The following is a 21,583-nucleotide window of genomic DNA, read 5'->3' on the forward strand; positions in this document are numbered from 1 at the left end:
AATTCTCTCCCAGGTGGAAAACAGGACTTTGAACGTAACAGGTGGATTACATAACAATTATTTTGCTCCCAATTCTCAAAATATTTTTTTTAAATACCCTCACAGACCAAAAGCTGTCATTACTGAGAAGCAATAGCAATTTTACTCTGGTAAACAGTCAGGCTACCCAAACCCTCTCAGGGCCAAACACAAACTCGGCAACGGCAGCATCAAAGAGCCCCCACACAAGGACCAGGGCAAGGCCTGGAGCATCCATGGCTCTCCTCCCTGGATTCTGCCCAAGGAAGAGATTATTTCCTAATGCTGCTTTTTGTTTGCAACGGGGCATAAACTTCAAGGGGATGGTTCACTGCTGTGCTGGGGGAAAGCAGCACAGCTGGGTTGCTGCTACAATGGAAAAGCCTTAATATCCAAAAAATGCACCTCGCATCCATGGCTGGGTCCCACAGCCAGGATCCAACCTGAGCCAGACCCCTTTGTCTGGGAACACTTTCTCCCCAAGCCTGGGGCCTTCTTGGTCCTGTAAGCACATTTGGGTCTTTTCATATGTTTCGTTGCAGAGCCAGGAAAAAGATACACACGTGACCCATCACAAAACCATCCACGAGGCCTCACCATCTCAAAAGAGAAGGACACCTCCAAGGCACTGCCCCACACAGGCGTACTCCCTGTCCCAGCTACGGAAGTTAAAACCCACTGGCCACAACCTCTTCTCTTTTTTTCAATCTGAAAGAGACTCCTCAGCATTCAGAACTCAACGTTTAAGTGGGCTGCCAGAGCCTCGCCTCCAAAAGGCAACAGCAAACACAAAAAAAAAGGGAAAAACAAACGCACAAAAATCCCCCCTCCCCGCCCCCGGTGCCGAGCGCAGGGCGAGGAGCAGAGAGGGAGAGGGGGACGAGGCACACGGGGAAGGCGGCCGGGTGCTCCCCTTTTCTGCCTCCCTTTTATTCCTGCTGAGTGTAGTAACACTTGAACTGGCTCTCTTTATTTGCAGCCGGATACGCGCTTTCAAAGATACTGTACTACTGTGTAGGCCAAGCAGGGACTCTCTTTCTTCCCTTGGTAAGGGCTTTTGGGAAAATAATTATTCACCAGAACTGCCATCGTGAACAGAGCAAGCTAAATCAATGTAGCTTTGTATGGGCCATTGCCACTGCAAAGCAAATACTCCATCAAGACATGGATCAGTGAGAATTTTATCACTAGGAATCCTTATGCACATCTTTGTGTATTTTTAATATCCACCTTATCCCTCCCCACGCTCCTGCACCCCACCCTCCCCACGGATTTGTCTTGTGTCACTGGCAGCTATGGGGCTTGGCCACGAGATTCACATCAGTAAAAACGTCTTAAATACACAGGTTTATTCTCCTTAAAAAAAATTATAATAAAGCATTGGTGCAGAGCAGATTTATTCACTGAACAGGTTGATTTATTTAACAGACTTGACATACATCAAAACCTACTATAGGCTTACATAATTGTTATCCATTTAGCAGGTCTGGTTCTTTTGTCAAGTATTTGTTTTTCAAAAGTGATTCACTAAAGACTGCTGCCTTCTGCACAGCTCACATACCTTAACAAATGCAGTCTTGCATGGGGTATTAGCTGAAGTGACTTTAAATTGCATCCTACCTGCTTGAGCGCTGCCGCTATTTTTTTAGCCTCTGTATTATTCCTTTCCTAAACCACACGCGCACCAAAAAAAAAAAAAACAAAACAAAAAAAAAAATTAAAAAGAGCAAAGCTAGAGGCAGGAGCGTGTGTAGAGGCACACCGAGCCCCGCTGGCAGCAGCGTGTGCCGCGGGCTCGGTGTTACCGCAGTAGCACGCCGCTCCAGCGATGCCAGCAGGTACCTCCGGCGCGGCACAGCCGAGTACCAGGATGTTGATGGCTGCACAGAGGTTTCGGGGCCGGCGCGGGGCAGGGGGGACGAGCGAACCGCCGGGCGGAAACCGGGGGAAACCCTCCGGCAGGATTTAAGGACCACGGAGCCGTTTTGTTTTCCCGCAAGAGGCTCATTGAGGCCTCGGCTCGCACAGGCGCACCGCTCCCTCCGGCCTCACGCATCCACCCACGGCTCCCGGCCGCGGCTCCCCCAGATACGCACCCATCGCGCGCGGGCTCCCCGCGGGAGGCGGAACGCGGCGGAGCATCACCCACGGCGAACCGATCGCCTCGGCGTTCACCGCCGGTCCCCCACGGCTTGTTTGGGTTCATCTAGCGCACCGTGCATCGCTCGCTCGCCTCGGGGCCGAGGAAGGATTTCGTTCCCCCCCCCCTCGCTCCAGCATCCTCCTCGCACACACACACCGGGCACATCCCGGGGCTCGGGGATGGCAGCGCCCGGGTGCCGACCGCACGGACCCGGCGCTCCGCCGCCCGCCAGACAGATGGTTAATTACATTCACAGCCGCATTTTGCGCTGGGATAGAGTTTCAGACAATGAGCCAGTTTTATTTGATTAGCCAGTTCTCTAGTTTAATGCGCGCGGTGACAGCTACTCCCAGGGCTGGGGCTTTTTTTTTTTTTCCTTAAATAAAAATAAAAATCCCATCCCCCCTCCTTCATTATGTTTTTGTTCTGGCCGAGGCTGAAGTAAGCGCGGCCCCCGCGGCCGCCGGGGGGCCCGGCGGGGCGGCGCCCCCGCCCCGCGCTGCACCTGCCCGGGGGGGGACACGGCGCCAAGTTGCCGCCCCCCCCCCCCCCCCNCACCTCAGACCACCCTCGCACACACGCACACCCCGCAACTTCCCCGCAGGCCTCCGCGCAGGCCGGCGCTGCCATCAGCATCCCCTCCTCCTCCTCCTCCCCGCTGCCCCCGCGGTGTGCCGGCGCGGGAGGGGGGGGTGTGTGTGGCTGAAGCTCCGCCGCGGCGGGACTCACCTCGGCGCGGGGCCCGCGATGGAGCGGGGGTCCCCCGCCCGCCGGGCGCTGCCGGTGCTGCGGCTCAGCGCTGCTCCATGCGCCCGGGGCCCGGCGCGCGCAGGTGGACGCNCGGCCATAAAGGGCGCGCGGCCGCCGCCGGGCCCGGGCAGGTGCCGAACCCTCGGCCGGGGCTGCGGCACCAGCGCGGGGAGAGGGAGCGTGGGCGCCGGGAACGGTCGGGGGGAAGGAAGGACGGGCCAGGCCGGGCCGGCGGGGAGGGGACAATGGGCCGAGCGGGTGTCACCCCCGCGCGCGCCTCGGCCGGAGCCCGGGAGCGGAACTCGCTCCCAGCGCTGGCCATCCGGCTTAATTCTCCATAGTGGATATAGGAGTCACCTTAGGGCTTCCAGCAGCTTTTCTGGTTCATTTTCATGATCCCGTTATTAATAACAGCGTCTAAAACTGTGGTTTACCTTCAGATGCCCATTCCCGGGAGGAGGCTGCCTCATCTCAGGATGGCTGAGGACTTGCCGAGGTGCCAGGCACGCAGCGGGGAGGCAGGGACGCACCAGCCGCTGCCTTTTGCCGAGCAGGAGGGCGACAAACAGTCAAGGCAGGAGCCAGCATCTCCGGAGTGTGTGAGCCGAAAACATCCTCCCCTTCTCGCAGGACACCCCCCGGAGCCCTGTGTCCCTGTGTCACCCTCACATGTGCACCGTGGCCGGAGTTTCTGCACCGGGGACTGGAGGAAACTTCTGTTATTTCATCTCCTGAGTCAACAGAAGGGTTTAGCAAATAGAAGGCAAACCAGACACACCTATTAGCCTTTAGGTTTATTTAAGTTCACTGTGATATTGTGATATTTAAAAGAGGTTTCTAGTCTTAAGTTATCGTTTGAGTTGCTTTTTCATCTTAAACAACACATGTCTAAAAATTGATTAGCTAATTCTGTGGCTAAAATACTAAAATATCAAGCACTTTAGTCCTTTTTCCCACAGCATCAGAGACCCCCATCCATGCAGTAATAAAACAAGAACATATGACAACATATGGAATGCTCTCTGAATTCAGAACATTTTACACATGAACCTTCAGCATTGCAAATAAGAAACTAATCTCCTTTTTTTCTTCATTAACAGCAGTACCCTGTACCAGGACGTGCCATACATCACATGTGAATAAATTATTTATTCCCACTGTGTCAGGGCACACGCTTGAAGGGGTGCAGAAACTGAGACCAGCACTAAATGATTTGCCTAAGGCCACAGAGTGAGGTGGTGTCACAGTTTCTGGGAAGTAGCACTTCCTAGTCTTATCCCAAGTGACGTTTTTCCTCTCCAGCCTCACCACATTGCTGTGGGAATCACACACTTCAGTCCCTGTACCTTTGCATGTTTGTAATGCTGCACTTTGTTTCACTACCCCGTCATTTTCTTGGCAGAAAGATTCGAGTAATATAAATAAGTAATTAATCAGGGTCAGGTGAGATGGTGACAGCACACCTGGCAGTGCTCACTAAAATAAACACACAGGTGGATGGTGGTCATGAACTGCTTTCAAAATGAGCTGGGGGCAGGTTTTGCCCTCAGCAGCCTCACATAGGGGCTGTGCCCTTGAAAAGTGCCACCAAAGGCACACAAGCAAATTTGGCAGCTCTTCTGCTGAGGCACCTCCCAGGGCAGGAATAACATGGCCAGAAGCACCTGGCAGACCCACCCAGCTGCTGCCAATGCCTTTGGGAAGGTGCCACGCTGGAGCTGTGTGCTGGAGGTGATGGCAATCACCTGAGTATAATCACCAAAATAAGATTAGAAGTAAACCTGGGGAGGGTCTTGGTGGAGATGAAAAGACACATTCAATTAAGTGAGCCTTGCACCTGGAGCCAGTTTAGAAAGACAACCCAAGTATTTATTTAAGTGCTGTGTTTTAGAGGGAAGACAAACATAAGGCTCAAAGATTATCCTTGAAACAATATAATGCCTTTAATTTCACTTACCCACACCACTCATTGAAGGTCCTTCAGTTACAGAACCACCACGATAGTGATCGACAGGCAGCCAAAATTTCTGCACAGCATCTCAGGCAATCTGAAAAATTAACAATCTGTGCACTGTGATCTTTCCATGTACTGCCACAACCAGCTGTGGAAGGGGCACTGACAGGGTACCCTTGGCAGGGTATTCATTTTCCAGGCTGTCACAGAGCCTCACAGGTGCGAGAACAAGGTGCTAAGGAAGCTCCTTTTGGCAGGAAGGGATGGGCAGCCCCTGAGCCAGGGGTGATTGTGCTGCCAGCCCAGCCCTGCCCCACAGCCCTGCTGTTCTCCTGCCCCCCTGCTGCAGCCAGCACGGTGATCATTCACTGCAGCCTGTACCACGGAGCAGATCAGACATTTACATCTGTCCCAGCCTTCCAGCTGTCTTCACACAGAATCCATGTGCCCAGACATGGATATATGCCAGGATCCTCTGCCTGCTGGTCTCTCTAGGAAGCAGGAGTCAGTCTAAGAGAAAAGAATATGGGTTATGAAAAGAGGCCAATACCATTGTGGTTTCCAGGTCTCTAAGTGCCCATTTTCTATCATTCCTTCTTTTCTTCATCATTCCTTCTTTTCCAGATTCACGGGAGCCTCACTGCAGCACACCCAATACAGGTCAAATCCTTATTCTTCTGTGGCACAACTAATTTCTGCTATACACAGCCCCTCTGTTAAAGCATAGCAGAGGCAGAGGTCCACCAGAGGATTCTGGTTTGCCCATGACACAAGTAGAACACAAATGGCATTTTCAGAAGATCTCAAATCCTGCATTCTTGGGTGAGCCTGGTAAAGCATGGTGCAAGCAGAAAGCTGCCCAGATGTTATGAACCTTAGAAACTCAGAGAGAAAGGCAGCAGGGTGGCAGGAGACATCACCATCCTATCCCACTCTAACACAAACAACTCGAGAGGATTTCTTCCCCACTCTCAGACTTCCAGAACCAACTTCTGAACAAGAACAGTCTAACAGAGACCTTTGGCAGAATGAGAAGCACACCAGGAGGCAGGATGGGGTTTTGACTCATGAGGGTGAAGGACTCCCCCCCTCTCCTCCTCTTTCCTTGCCAGGTCCTGGTGTGTGATTCAAAAGCAACAGCATGCTGTGGGAAACAGCACTGAGCCTGCAAACAGTGAGTCCTTCTTACTGAGCCCGAAGCCATTCCTGCAGAAGAAAGCTGCAATCATGAGCTGCACACACTGAACTTCTCCTTTCCTCTCTGGCACACCTGTCAAGCCTTACAGCTTTGTCAGAAAACCATCCCAAGCCACCCAAACCAGCAGTGCAGCCTGAGCCCCCTGCTGCAGACAGACTCCCCCAGCATTCCTGGCTGTTTGCATCCCCCCCGAGTGCTGTCTCAGAGCAGCTGCAGGAGCAGAGCTGATGTTCAGTCCACACCTTCTCTTTGCCCCCATGTTCCAGACATACCCAGTAGATGCTCAAGGCTGTCGCTGACCTTGAGGGGAAAGACAAATTTCCAATGTGCCTGAGAGAGCTGCGCAAGGACCGAAGGTGAGATGGGTCCCAGAGGACTTTCCAGGCTTCTCCATTCCTTGACAGGCTCCTTGCTCCACCAAACACCCCAAAGACACCCAACCCTGCCTCGCAAGGCTAAAAACCTCCTTATTCAAGTCAGGCAGTTCCAGCAGGGTCACAGCCTCTGAGGCTCCCCTGGCCCCATTAAACTGTGCTGCTAACAGGCTCTGAGCCCCCCCAAATCTGTCCCTGCCTATTCCTTCATTTCTCCCACCTTCCTCCCGACATCTCAACTTTACACTGTAAATCTTCCTTTATATTGTGCATTTCTCTTACCAGTTTCCATGGCCAAACACCTCCTTAGTGGTGCCTTCTGACCAGGAGGAAAGGAAAGCTCCCATTTGTGCCTGGGCCAAGGCGAGCGCTCTGCGGACAGAAGGCTCTGTGTGCCCTCGTTCCCTTGGCAGGAATAACAGCCTCGGCCACTTCAGGGGAGGTGACTGGATTAGCAGGGGACAAAGGAAAAAAAGGGAAGAAGAAAAGCAACCGGTAGCAGCCAAAAAGTCTCAAGCATGGCCTGGTGTATTTGCAGTGAGCCAGAGCACAGGTTGGAACAAAACCTGGAGAAGGCAAAGGGATCAGGACATCACAGAGTCACAAACTGCTGTGGATTCACTGCAGGTTCATCTTCCTACAGGCAGTAAATCAATGACTGGCAAGGATGAACTGCAGAGGTGCAGGGCAATTTCTGGTATCCCAGGGTTCAAGGCCAGTTGCTGCTTTGGCTGAGCTGGTTGGCACCTGGAAGTGCTGGGTGAAGATGGCAGAGCCCAAAGGGCTGGTCAGGACTCTTTGGGAACAGCTGAAGACTCAAATTCTGTTTTGCAATTCCAGCTTTCGTATTGCACTGTGGCTCTTCTGGGGCTGGTCCCAGACCAGCAGAGCCAAGCCCTGCTTATTGTGGATGGAGCTGTTACTTGTAGTGTTCTATAAATTATTTCCTTTCTTTAGGAAACGTGAAACTCTTTGTGCCCAGAGGCACCTTGTGCTTGTCTCTCTCGTTTCAAGTGCAGAGGATGCTGCAGCGGTGAGCAGAGGTCCCATAGAGCAGAGCTGGTGGAAGGAGTTGATGTTAATGCCAACAGAGCTGCTACATAACATGGCCAGAGAGCTCTTGCCATCCCCAGAGCTGCTTGGCCAGTCCTCACAGAAATCATAAAGGCGAATTCCTCTGTTCTCTGAAAGGAACGTTCAGGAAATGCCCTCTGCCTTTAACCCAAACATCCTGGACCTGTTCTCCTGAAGCATCAACACTTCGGTCAGCTCCCTGAGTTGTTTTGCAGCTCACCTGGGTACATTCCATGAGCTGGTCTCACCTCTGCCTCAGCCGGCACAATCACCAAGGTTCAGCTCTCTTTAAGCCCCATCTAATTATGCAATTTAACTGCAGCAAGAACAACAGCTTTGCTGAATATGCAACAGTCTCCCCATTGTGTTTTGATGGGGGAGACATAAGGAAAAGGCAATTTGGTTTAAAGTTCAGGCATTTCTATGGGCCTCTTCCGATGTGAAGAAGACAAAGGCCTCTCTGTCTCAGGTGAATCTGGAGTCAGAGACATTTTCCTGGCATGTCCTGGGTGCAGCCACAGCTACCTGAACACAATGGCACAAACCCTGGCGTTTTTCCTGCTCATTTTTCTTCAGGACTGTAGTTCATTAACTCCAGTAACGCAGTTTCATTAATGTGCATTAACCAATGACTTTCCCATTACTGCTGCTGTCTCCAATCAAAGACTCATTTGTGGAAAACAAGGGCAGAGGGAACAACATGCTTTGGCAGCTGTAAGATCATACGCCCAGAGCTTTATACCCTCTGTCTTATATTTTTACGTTAAAGTATCACGAGCTATTACCATATTTTTCATTATTATTTGTGGCACTAAATACTGCAGCTCCCAGTGCCAGATGGCAAATATTCAGAATAAAAATAATGCAAGGCCAATCTTAGAAAGACTCAATGTGAGTGTAACAGCATGTATTCATCCTCCTTTCCTAATGCACATGGTTAAAATATTAGCAGACTTAAAATCTGGTTTTCCAATTTAGAGGAGTCACATATTACAGAATGATATGCATGCATATATACATATATTTAAATATGTACATATAAAATGTTTAATTTCTTTCCATTTTATTTGCATGTTTCAAGGGTCTTAATACGTGGACACATCATCTTTCACTCTTCAGGAGGTTATTTTAACCAGGAAGAAAACCACATAGTTTCAAAATGGAACATAAGCAAACCCCTTTTTCTAGAAATTGTTATTGGTACAAAATACTTTTTTTTTTAATATATAAACAGCTTGAGTCCTAAACTTAACCAGATGGAAACGTGCCTACAAAGCGTTGGATCTAATTCAGAAGAGACTGACAGCCAACAGATGAGCCAATTTAGCCCATCCCATGCCAAAAATGGTCAATCATGTTATCTTATGTGTGACTCGACTCTGGCAGATGCCAACTCTATCCAAACAACTTCAAGCATCTTTTTGGAAGACTGGATTATTTTACACACACTTTTAAAAAATCATAATAATGCTCGGTTTTACTGGAAACCTTCCACTTAGCTTCAGCATTTTCACAAGAGATTTTTAATTAATTTATTTTAAGGATAAATCCTTTTATTTTATAGCCTAACAGAAGAAATGCTTTCCAACCCAATAAAGCCTGATAAAAAAATTACTAAATTGCAGTTCAGTGACAGACCCCCATTTGTTTAAATATTCATACAAGGAAAGCTTTACACCTGTGCAAATCTTCCTTAAGCCAAATGTTTGCTTTCAACAACACAAAGAATCACGACAGGAAGTACAAGTTAAAGGTGCTTTCTGTATCCTTCATTACCTTTCCCAAAATTAAGAGTAAAGTTAAAACTAAGGATTTTTTTACATGCTGAGTGACTACAAAGGCTTTAAAAAAAATGTAATTCATAATCTCTCAGTGAGTTTTCTTTTGTTGCTTATCAGAAGACCTATCAATCATCTGCCTCCACCTTCAACAGGACAGGACTTCCACATCAGTGTCCTCTGCAGCCCAAATACTCTGGGCAGTATAGTGCTGGCATACTGGTTTTTTCTTGCTCCTAATTTGAATAATAAAAAAGGGAAAAAACCCCACTCATTCAGTGATTGCTCCATCACTGACAGCACAGGACCATTCAAACCTTCTCCAGTGCATCACATCTGCTGTAGCTAAGCCCTGTATCTGCTGTCAGCTTGGGCTCTGCTTAAACTCAGTCTGAATTTTAGCTTCCCACTAGCACCCTGGGAGGTCTCAGGTGATGAGGGCTCTCTGTTAGACTGAGAGCTGCAGAAACCACTGCAAACACAGCAGCTCATCATCTTTCACTGGACACCTTGAAAGGGCACATTTTAAAAGACGGACGTTTTCAAATCCATTGTTTCCAGGGAGAACAGTGCCAGCTTTCCTGCCACGCAGAGGGCAGAGGTTCTGCTCATAGCCAGCACTTTGGGTTGTCTTCTTGGCAATCACACACAAGGTTGCAATTTCATTTTCCATTTGTCCAGGAGGTAATTGCACTGCCTGTGTGAAGTGACCTTCCTGCACACGGAGCCAGGTAATTATCCACGGGACTTGCAGCAGCCTCTCCATTTCCAACCTTTTTATAGAGCCCTTTGTGATGGCAGGCCCAAGATTTTGAGATCCACAGACATTCATCTAGGCTGAAGTCTGGACATTTTTAGAGATCTTCCTTCTAGGACAAGCAGATATTCTCAGCTGTGTCAGCGTTTCCTTACATTGGTCCTGCTCCTCAGAAATAAGATGGTGTCAAGACGCGTGTGACCAATGGACTTGGCTACAGGTGTTCACTTGAGGCAACTCTTACAGAAAAGGTCACACACATTTAAAGGATTCACTTCTGCACTTCCCAAGCATAAAACATTCTAGTTTCAGTGGACTGAAACACCAGGGTTTAGGTTACCACACCTTCCTTGCATCAAACTTGTCCCTAATTCATCCTAGCTTGTTTATAGATTATAAAACCATGGAATCATGGAATTGTTCAGATGGGAGAAAACCTTCAAGATAGAGGATTTATAGATTATGTTGTTCTCATACCTTGTCAGCCCTAAGGGTGGTGAGGAAGGTATGGAATCTGTGGAAAGAATCACAAACTGCTGGAGAAGCCTTTGGAAAAAATGGAAGTTAGATTTTATCCTCTAGGTCAGTTTGGGTTTTTTACATAATTATTTAATTTTCTCTGTTTGTGGATATTTAGCCAGTGGGTAACCAAACACTGCCATCAGCCTCAGCCAGGCTGATCCCAGCTTTTCCTTGGCCCAGGTAACCTCTGGCTGAACAGCAGCTCAGTACTCAGACAGTGCCAAGGGCTTCCCTTCGTACTCATTGCCACACTCACAGCCACTGCCCACCTCTGCTGTACAGTCTGCAGTGCAAAAACTGGGTCTGGGATTCAAAAACTCTGTTGGCAACAGTTGGGTGACTCAGCAAGTATAGTTTTTTCTACAGCCATGTTATTTTCTGCCCCTATTTTAAAGAGCAGCACTGGCTGAATTGAGTTGGCTGTCCTGCCATTACCTGCCAAACCAATGTTCCTTCAGTTGCTGTGCCACACTCCCACAGGTCTTAGAGCAGTTTCAGTAAGAACTTGAGGTCAAGTGTGCATTAAAACAAGTTGATAGTGCCTACAAAATAGAAACTTTAGCTGCACTGCAAGGAGCCATGTATTCAGTCACAGGGCACAACTGGCTCATCCAGGGAGACTTCTCTAGAAAGGCACAGCTCTTCTTGGCTGCTCACACTTATGCCTTGTGTGAGCTCCTCAGATGACACAGGTGCACCTGTGAGTCCACGGCTCTACTGCCACTGCCCATTTCAGTTTAAGTCAGGGCTGAGTTGCTCTGAAGTCATTAGTGAGTGTTCACTCCCCACACAGCCACGAGCACTCAGCAGCCACCTGAGGAGGCTTACCACCAGCCTCCTCCATCTCCTGCTCCTGCAGAGTTCATTGGCCACTGTTTTCACTTCATTACCTCCTGGAGTCAGGGAGGAACAATCTGTCGAGAAACTTCCTTTTAATGTGGCTCAAGTATTGGGATGTGGTCATTTGTACAGAAATTCACCTGGATGGTGGCATGGGTCCTCAAGGGAACTGCTTTGGAACACAACCACTCCTTCTCCATGAAATATCACTGGATCTTGCTGCAGTGGGAATAAAAACAAGTGTGTTTAACAGATGTCACAAACCATTCCCAGGCTGTCACAGCTTTCCAACATTTTCCAGTGGATTGTTATTACCAGATCCCTGCAAGTCAGCAGCAAGCGATGCTGCCTCTGACTCCGCTCATCCCGCTCCGACTGATGACGTGAGCTGTCAGACTGTAAACTCAGAGTTGTCACATAGCTGTAATTTGCAGATTTAGTAAAAGAGCTTAACATTCCTTTGAGTAAAGTACTTAAGAGATGTATTCCATGAGATTTATGGGCTGTGAAAGTCTGTGTGGTTTTCAGCTAGAGGAGGATCTCCATAGGACTGCTCGAGTGTCAGTAAAGCAGCTTTGGCCTAAATCAGAGACTGCCATTAGATGTGGTCTTATATCCCACTGAAGGAATTTCCACAGGGACTCTGCTATCAAGTCTGAAAACAGCCATTTGGAAGATTTGCTTTCCCATATACCTGCTGGAATCACATGGGCATTTATTTACTGGAACTTGACTTCTTCCCAGCAGGCTAAACAATAATTCGAAAGTTTAGGGCCTTCAATTATATTAAACAAATCCCACAAAATAATCAACAAAACCCACCTTTTTTCAGCTTCCAGAGCTGATCATCCACTAGAAAGCAGTTTTTTATGGCTCCCTTTTGTTTTCACGAGTGTTATTTGCATTTGAATTGCTGTCAATGATTCCTGGACCATTTCCATCAGGAAATAATTTCAGTGCTGCAGCCCAGCTTCTGTTGTTCCCTTTTCACTGGACATACTCAGTACATTTATGCATACCAGAGCTCGATGGTGTGGCATTTCCCATATGAATTAGGAGTTGAGAGCATTACTCACCTGTGAATCACAAAGGTGATTCCCTCCCGAGGGAAGATACAAAGTGTTGGAAACACCCCACACCAACACATGCTGGATACATGGCTGTTGTGCCAATAAATTCTTCCCAGCTTTGATGCCATTGCATCATGGAAATATCCAGCTAAATCTAAAAGAATTAAAGTAATTCATATACAAACCTAGGACAGAAGTTGCACAAAGTCTTAGGAATATTTAAGCAACTTTCAGCCACTTTTTGTTACAACATATTTTGATTTGAGAATTCATTAACTGCTTGAAATTCCAACTACCAGTTTTGCTGGGAGCATAGCTCAGGTAACAGCAACTATTAAAAACCCCACCTAATGGGCTAAATCTTGCTCATGCTGCTCTTCATGAGGTAGCACTTTAGCCATGGAGTTCTACATTTGGTGACAGAAGGTTTCTGTGTTTAGCTGGAGATTCCTAACATCAAAAATTCCAGGGACTGATAAGAAAGCAGAAGACTGAATGCAATTGCTCCACATATTGCAGCAGCACAGCACCCAAACACACCTTCAGCAGCCAGGTTTGCTCTCTGCAGCAGCACTAAGCAGGGTTCTTGTAAACACTGAATTTTAGTGGATGTGGCATTCAAATGGATCTTTCCATGCTGTGGGAATCATGTGCACAGGCTGCTGTCTGCAAAGCTCCCTGAGCATTCTGGAAGTACAGCTACCTCACCCAGACCTGCTGCTGAAAATGAGACACCTGGACAACCCCAGTAACACCTGAGCTCAGCAGACAAGAGCCACCTGGAGCAGGCTGCTGTTTCAGGTGACCTGAAGCCCAAACTGGAATATGCAGAGGCTGTGACACAGCTCCCCAAGCAGCATTTCACTGAACAAACCTCTCCCTGCAAGGCTCTGCCTACAGATGTCCAAGGGCAGCAAAGGAGTCTTCAGTGTCCCATTCCACTGAGGTCACCTCTGGAGGCAGCAGAGAACTCTCCACAGAAAATGTGGGATAAAGCCCAGCCCCAAAACTGAAGCTGCAAATGCTTCCTCCAGTTTATAGACAGGAAGTGTTCTAGGGAGAATTTCATTTTTAGGAATTACAGCCCCAATAAGGAAGATGAGGCACAAGGTAAGGTCAGGTCTGAGGAGAGATCAGCTCTCACACAAAGCCCAAGGGGCCCCCCTGCACGTGGCCACCATCATGCAGGGCCCAGATTAGCACTCACTGTTGGGAGTGAAGGGATTGAATGGAGAAAATCTTCCTTTTCCACTAACCCAAGCTCAGCACTCTGCATTTCCCTTCCTCTGACATTTAACTACTGTAAACAAAAATACTGCTTTTCTTTTAAAAAGTCTCTGTACTGTACAACATCAGGTCATTAATTTTTACCCCACAGATTTCAGAAACATTGTGTGTGTGTGTTGCCATCATAGTCCTTGTGTGGGCTTTGAAGTGCAGCAATTTCCACAAGGCAGAAGGAACAACTCCAGCCGAAAATACTTGTGCCTTGTGCTCTTCCCCCTCCCTTGTATCCTGCCAAGTATCCTACGTTCCTGCAATCGCAAGTAGCGGCATCGACACGCGCTATCACTCATCACCTTTTACAGATTCTGCAAACACTGTTTTCCCCAGAGAACATTCCCTGGTTTTAATTGTAAATAAGCTGAATCTTTTATCTGTGTTCTTCAAAAGCCAGGAAGATTTTCAATTCACTGAAGAAATAAAGATTTTTACAACTCTGTGAGCAAACACACGAAGACATATTTGCATGTTTTAAAAGCTCACAGCCCATTCCATAATTCCTCCATTGCTTTCTTGAATGGTTCCCTTCCAGCTACAGACTGACCTTCACATTCCATTTTCTCTGACAAGTGCAATATGGAAACTTCATCTCTTCAACCTCACTTTTCTTAATATTTGTTGGTGTGTGCACACGGCCAGTAAAATCTTCAGCTGGCACTTGCAGAGCCCTGCACAAGGCACTCAAAGACACTCCACCACCTGATGTATTCTGCTTCAGGCTCTTTATTCCTCTCATACTGGAAGGGAAGAACTTGTCTCCTTTTTCCTCTCCAGCACAAGGCTGAGAGCTTTACAAGTTTATGTGGTGTGACTTAAAATGCTTTACGTGACAATTTTATAAAGAGCATTAGAAACTGGAAATTAATGTGGGGGAGCTGAGATGTTACATGACTCTTTCAGCTTTGGGGATGTTGTTTTAAATTCTGCCCAAAGACACCAGTAAAGCATTTTGGCTCGTTTTAACTAATAAATCCACTGTGCCATTTAGTACAACTGACACTTCTCACCTGAAGGAGATCCCACACCCCAACCTGATGACCTGCCTCTGGAGAAGTCCTCTCTCAAGGTTTCTGCTGGTTTTCCAGGCTGGGTAAAGCTATTCCTGAGTTTAGTCCCAACATCTGCAGATGGGTCAAAAGTTACCTGGGAGGAATTTAAAAGTTAGTTTTCAAGAACTAACCATTCAAGGATTTTCTTATAAAGACATCAGATTTATCCACTAAAGTCAAGAAGTAAATGAATTATATCTGTTCTATACATTATTATATATCTATCTACAACTTACCTCTTGTCCGTCCATCCATGATGTGGCCATTCCATTAATGTCAGTAACATTTATGGAGCACTCCTGCACTGTACCATTACAGGATTTAAGGGCAGAACAAATGAGCACTTAGAAACAGCAGCTGAAAGTTCATCCAGTCAGACCTGAAATAGGCTGCTCTAGGATCTCCCATCCATCCATCCATCCATCCATCCATCCATCCATCCATCCATCCATCCTGCACCATGCGCTTGCACAACCTCACAGAGCTCAGTGACAGCAGGACAGTGGCTGTCATGGCTCAGATCAATACAGTGCAGTGCAGTAATTAATAATAATAATAATAATAATAAATGTTTCCTGCATTCTGCTTTGATAATGAGCTACAGCTGCAATTAGAAATACAGTCAATGATTACACTGTCATGTCAAGGGTTCAAGCAGATTGTGAAAACTGCTCTACTTTGACTGAGCACACGTTAAGAGCTTACATTTATAAAAACACAGTGTTTTAAAGCAAGAAGCAGTCAAGCTTCTCACCAGCATGTTCATTCCCATCAGGGGGATGCAGCCAACTCAAGATCCTCACCTGCTTTTGCAGCTCCACACACAAATGCAGGGGGTGTGAAAGCTGAGTGGGGGCAGAATCCAGGTGTGATCCATGAACTCACCCCTGATGGATCACTGGAATTCAGTCACCTTCTGCCAACCCACACCCCGGGATTGGTTACCTGCTTCAGTGGCACCACAAACAATTGCTGAATTAAGGCTCACATTCCACAGCAGTGACTGTTTCCTCTGGGAATTGCTGCAAAGCTGGAAGAGCTGTTGTGACAGGACAGCCATTTCTATTCACAAAGATAAATCCTTTATTTAGTAAGAATTATCTACACACAGATGAAGGACAGGAGTGGGGTAGGGAGTCTTCCAGCAGAAGGGTTACACAATCTCATCTCAGCCGAGCTTTGTGTTGTTCTGGAACATGTCACCTTCCTGTACAATGGAAGTTTTACATTTCCATTCTGAAAAGAAACTTTAACAAAATCTCAGTGTTGAGAGATGTAGGTAACTATACCTCCATGGAACAGAAGAGCTGAGATAACCTGAGGGATCATCTGCAAAGAGTAAGCTTTGAACAGCCACTTGGAAAAAGCACAACCTCCCTGTCAATAACTCGTTAAGTTTCCTAACTTGGAGGTTAAAATAGCCCAAATTTTGTGTGTTGTGACTTGATATCCTGGGCCTAAAAAGTTTTTACATGGAAATTAGGATTGATTTCTCTAAGTTCACAGTTAACAGATACACTTCAAGCAGCAGCCCCTTTTTAAAGTCTCTTTTCTACAAACACATTTCCTCTAAAAACAGAAAGTGAAGAGAAAAAAAAAATGTCTTTTTCTACTCTAAAATTGCAGGCAAAGATTTTATAATGGGAGTAGATAACTTGAATTTTGAACAACCAGCTACGAGTCCAGAATATGAAAAGCTGCTGTTTAGAAAAGGGATGTTTCAGTCTGGAGCACAGCAGAATTACCAAGATCCACTTAGGCTGCGAGAGAGCCCCCAGATCAATCTGTGGGAATTGTAAGGCTTTTCTGAGAGGTGCCAGGCAGACTGTCCTAAGGGTCAGTGAGTCTCTCCAAAGCCACCACTCTCCCATTCAGTGCTGACATTTTGGAGTCACAGTACAGGAATAAAACCTCAAAATTTAAATGAAAAAAAATAAAAATAAAAAGAGCACAAGTTTGACTCTGCAGCAGACAGGAGAGACACCCAGTATTGCTGCTGCTTCTCCATAGCAATTCACCCAATACAGCCAGGAGAGTTTACCCAGCAACTCCATGGCATGGGAAAGTTTTCAGTCATCTCCAGAAACTCACTGCACTTCTTTAAAACATATTTGACATGAGCAGCCTCTTGGTTTAGGACCTGCCTTTGTCCAGAGTTCCTTCCTACCATTCCATTTCCATTCCATTTGAAGCTGAACAGAGCTGTAGCACATCCACTGGCACCAAAAGGATGGCAGAGACAAGTAATGGCCTTAGACCTGCAAGCCCTATGGATTTAAACAATTATTGATCATTCCTGGCATTTACCACCTGAAAACCATCCTCATTCCAAACCTGTAATGCCCAAGACTCTCAGTCCTTGCAAAGTCCATCCCCAGTGATAAATCCATCAGCTTTCATCTGAAATTGTCCCTCACAAACACAATCAGACTTGGCATTAAAGTGGGTTTTGATTCCAGACATTTCACAGACAATTCCCATTCTGTGCACCCTGTCGGGACCTTCTGGGATGTCCAAGCCTTGGAATATGGAAAATTTTTCACTGAGAAAAGCCCTTTCCCTCCACATTTCAGACCAGAGTAATTTATCATCTTTGTGCCAAAAGGAAAATAATCTTAGGATTGAAATATTACTATTTACAGCTTTTTCCTGTTACCTGCTGCATGAACAGCACACAGATTAATTCCAAAATCAGCTCTTGCAGAGCAGGGGAAGAGCCATAGTTTGGGGTTTGTCACGATGCAGGATAGGGAGATTCCTCATAAATAAGATTTTCAATAAACCTTTGCTATTTCTGGCAGCTGGGAGATAACTGCACCATTACAGTCCCCTCACTGCTGTCAGCAGCTCAACCAGCAGACAATTAGGTAAAATAAAGGGAAGGCTGTAAGCTGGAATTCTGCACTGCCACTACATTAACTGGACTTCACTTTGCTTCTGCACTCCAAGGATGAAAGTTAAAGTGCTTTTAGAATCATTTTTAACTGGAGACTGATGCCAGGTTGGTTTTTCATCCACCCTTTTAAGAGAGAGAAAACAAGTAACTAGAAAAGGTTTTACTCCTTTTAAGTTATGCTCCTATTTTTAGTTGTAGAGGAGGGGTATACCAAAAAAATAAACGCTATTTGCAATTAAATTTCCAGAAGCACCAAATTCATCCCTTCCCTAGTGCCCACACTGAGAAATCTTGCATCTGATTTACAAATGTAATTATATCAGTGTAATTATACCAGTTTAATTCCTCAGAAATAACAAAGTTATTTTACAGCATCCAAGAGAAAGATTTGAATTGTTAAATTCAACATGAAGAATTACACCAGGATAGCTCACCCTAAAGAGATGGTGAACTTCCCTGGAGAGACAAGGCCTGAAAATATAACCCAGCTGGGGTGGGATGACCCTGGCTGGATGCTGGGTGCCCACCCAGCAGGGCAGGGGAGAGAACACAACAAAAGGCTGCTGGGAAAGGCACGGACAGGGAGAGACCACTCAGCAATTACTGTCAAGGGCAAACAGACTCCACTTGGGGAAATTAACTTCATTTACTGCAAATTAGAAGTGTGAGTTGGGTAATGAGAAAATGAAACAAAATCTTAAAACACCTTCCTCCCATCCCTGCCTTCTTCCCAGACTCAACTTCACTTCAGAATTCCCCCCTCCTTCCAAGCAGAGCAGGGGGTGGGGAATGGAGCCTGTGGTCAGTTCGTGTTGTCCCTGCTGCTCCTTCCTCCTCATTCTCTTCCCTTGCCTCCATGTGTTTTTCCATGCATCCTCTTGCCACAAGGTGCAGTCCTTCAGGCAAAGGCTGCTCCAGCATGGGTCCCCCATGGGATCACAGCAAACCTGCTCCACCACAGGCTCCTCTGTCCATGGGTTCTGCCAGCAGCCTGATCCAGTGTGGGCTTCCCCCACGGCCAGAGCCTCCTCTGGGAACATCCCCCTGCCTCCATCATGGACTCCTTCCCAGGCTGCAGATGCATCCCTGCTCCATCCAGGGCTCCTTCCCAGGCTGCAGGTGGATCCTTGCTCCATCCAGGGCTCCTTCCCAGGCTGCAGGTGGATCCTTGCTCCATCCAGGGCTTCTTCCCAGGCTGCAGGTGCATCCCTGCTCCATCCAAGGCTCCTTCCCAAGCTGAAGGTAGATCTCTGCTCCATCGTGGACCCCCATGGGCTGCAGGGAATCTCAGCTCCAGCCCCTGGAGCTCCTCCTGCCCCTCCTTCTTCCCTGCCCTCATGGCTGCAGGGCTGCTCCTCTCAGATTTCCCACTCCTCTCTCTGGCTGCAGTTGCTTTTACGTTCACAAGGCTTTTCCTCCCTTCCCAAATCCTTGATCCCAGCAGTGCACTGCCCTGTTGGTGATGTGCTCAGCCTTGGCTCTGCTGGACAGAGGGGAAGCTTCTGGCACCTTCTCTCAAACATGACCCCTGCAGCCCCCACCCAAAACTGACACACCCACAGTGTCCTGCAGATCCCAAAGACTGAGGTTTTCTCCCACTGGAGAAGTTTTGGCTGTTGAAATGAGATTATTATTGCAATGCTTTCAGCATTATCCAGGTCATTTTCTCATACATTAATGAGATAATAGAAATTTATGGAAGTCTTTATTGAATCTTAATTGCTCCCTAAGACCATGACTGAACTAGAAAGAGTGACTTCATTCTGCTTTGACTACTGCAGCAGGTGCTGAGGATACAGAATCCTGAACTCGGATTTGCTCATTTTTCACTTAAAATTGCTGTTAGTTTTCCTTGAGAATAATACCAATCCATTTCCTAATAGTGCAGTATGAAAGGTGCTTCTGAAAGGCGAGAGGGGTAATTCCAATATTTAGTTTGCTACTACAAGTCTAATATTTTGTTGAGACTGTTCTTACTCTCTACAAGGAAGATTTTAAACCAGAACACCACTGAAGAATTTAGAAGGCATCTTCCTCACTAGCAAATGAGTTCAAATTAGCCCAATTACAATTAAAACATGACGCATTTATCAGCCATCAATGATGAGAAATAATGTAAATCAAGGACAAATCTGTTTACAATTTAATAATCCACATCAGGCGACTACCAGGAGAATTTATCAATGCCTAAAAATTGCCATAAATTACACCCTTGGTTGGGAAGTTTAAAGTTTTTGAAAAAGCTCAGCTCTTGCAGATGCCACTGAATATTAGAGATTCCTAAAGATGCAAAAATAGAACTCCTTTGGTTGAAATTACGTCCCTCTGTGAAACTGTAAAATCCAAAAATTGCAAAACCCAGAAGTTTTTGAATGCTGACTTAAAAACAAGAGCTGTATTTCACTGTATTCTTGTGCATTTTTAACCTGCTATACAAGATCCAGGATCCTATTCAGCATGAACAGTTCCCACAGCCTTTCACACTGTTGATAATTTCTTCTTCTAGTTTCTTCCTTTCCTCCTCTTTGGATGTGTGGCTATTTCTCTCCTCCCAGTCTGGGTGGTTGTGACCGTGGAGCACTTTGCTGCTCTGTGTGTGCCACATCTCATAGTAGAGATTGCTGGGATTTGCCAGGAGCTCTGCGTGCCTGCCACGTTCTGCGACTTTACCCTGCAAAACAAGGGCAGAAGTCAGGAATCCACACTGCCAGATCTTTAGCAATAGGCCAGCCTATGGACCAGTTTCACAGTATGGATTAGAGCAGTTATTAGTGTTCAACTACTCCTGCAAAGGTGACATGAATGTATCAAAATAAACACGGATTTATGTTTGCTCAGTAACAAGCACAGGTGAAGAAGCTAAAAGAGAAGAGCAGACAGAGAAGGGTTTATATTAGACAAGCAAAGAATATTTAAGATGAAATCCTGAAAACAATTAGTGTAAACTGTGCTTTTATAGGTGCTCTGTAGCTTGTGTCACTGCAATCACCACCATGAAAATTGTGTGAGCAGTTCAGTTCTCTGGGCTGTTCTCAGGAGCAGAGATGATTTATTGACTATCAGCATGGAAAGGAAGAGCTGAGAGGAGAATCCCATGAGAACTCCAACCCTACAGAGAAATACCACCTCTCTTCAAAAAACCAAACTAATTTTCTACTTTGAGAGACACATTCACTGACTTCAAATTAAACTGATACATTAATTCATTCTCCAGCTACTTTTCCTTCTCATTATACAGACAACCACACGGATTTGATATCAGTTCTAAATTCTGATCTACAATTAAATCTACCTCCTTGTGACATCTGCTGATGGAGAAGCTGGAAAAAAATTTGGGTCTTGGCACTTCTATTAGTAGTTGTGCCAGTGGAATCTGAACAAACATACACGTGATCAACAGAACTGCAGAATTTACTTAAATTCTCTAAGTGACTAATTTGGAGTAGAGACCAGGTTTTGAATTAGAGCTTTTTTTTAATAAGTCTTGACTAATCCTAAAAATGGAACTTCTCTGCTCAGCTCCACAGCATCAGGATCTGTATCATTACTCCAACGTTTACTTGCTCAGGAATGCTTCTGATTTTACCTCAGCAAAGGTGTTGGAAATGTGATTCCCTGATTACCATTGCTAAGCAAAACCAGCCACAGTGGCCCTGTGTCACCCCTGCTCCTGAGCCTTATTTATCTGGCTGCTAACACATCAATCCTGCTGGGATGGCAGAGGCACACAGCAGCACTGCCTCCCTCATCCACAATTCCACCCTTCAGCAAAGGAAGCACCCTGGCTCCTTCACAGTTCGAGGTTGTGCTTTTATTTTTAATTTAACAGTTACACTACAACACAAAACACGCTCTTAGGAAGCTGTGAAAAATTGC

General features: G+C 46.5%; 1 protein-coding gene across 1 annotated transcript in view; it reads right to left on the reverse strand.

Annotated features, from left to right (window-relative positions):
- Positions 1–19,395: 19,395 nt before the first annotated feature.
- Positions 19,396–21,583, reverse strand: part of ABCB7 (ATP binding cassette subfamily B member 7) — a 35,440-nt gene continuing 33,252 nt past the window's right edge. Inside the window, exon 16 of the mRNA XM_041424325.1 lies at positions 19,396–20,378. Coding sequence (XP_041280259.1) covers positions 20,160–20,378 — 219 coding nt within the window. The 3' untranslated portion in view covers positions 19,396–20,159. The remainder of the gene's footprint in view (positions 20,379–21,583) is intronic.

The sequence above is a fragment of the Onychostruthus taczanowskii genome, unplaced genomic scaffold (genome assembly GCF_017590055.1).
Source record: "Onychostruthus taczanowskii isolate IOZ18803 unplaced genomic scaffold, ASM1759005v1 scaffold81, whole genome shotgun sequence".
Classification (NCBI taxonomy): Eukaryota; Metazoa; Chordata; class Aves; order Passeriformes; family Passeridae; genus Onychostruthus; species Onychostruthus taczanowskii.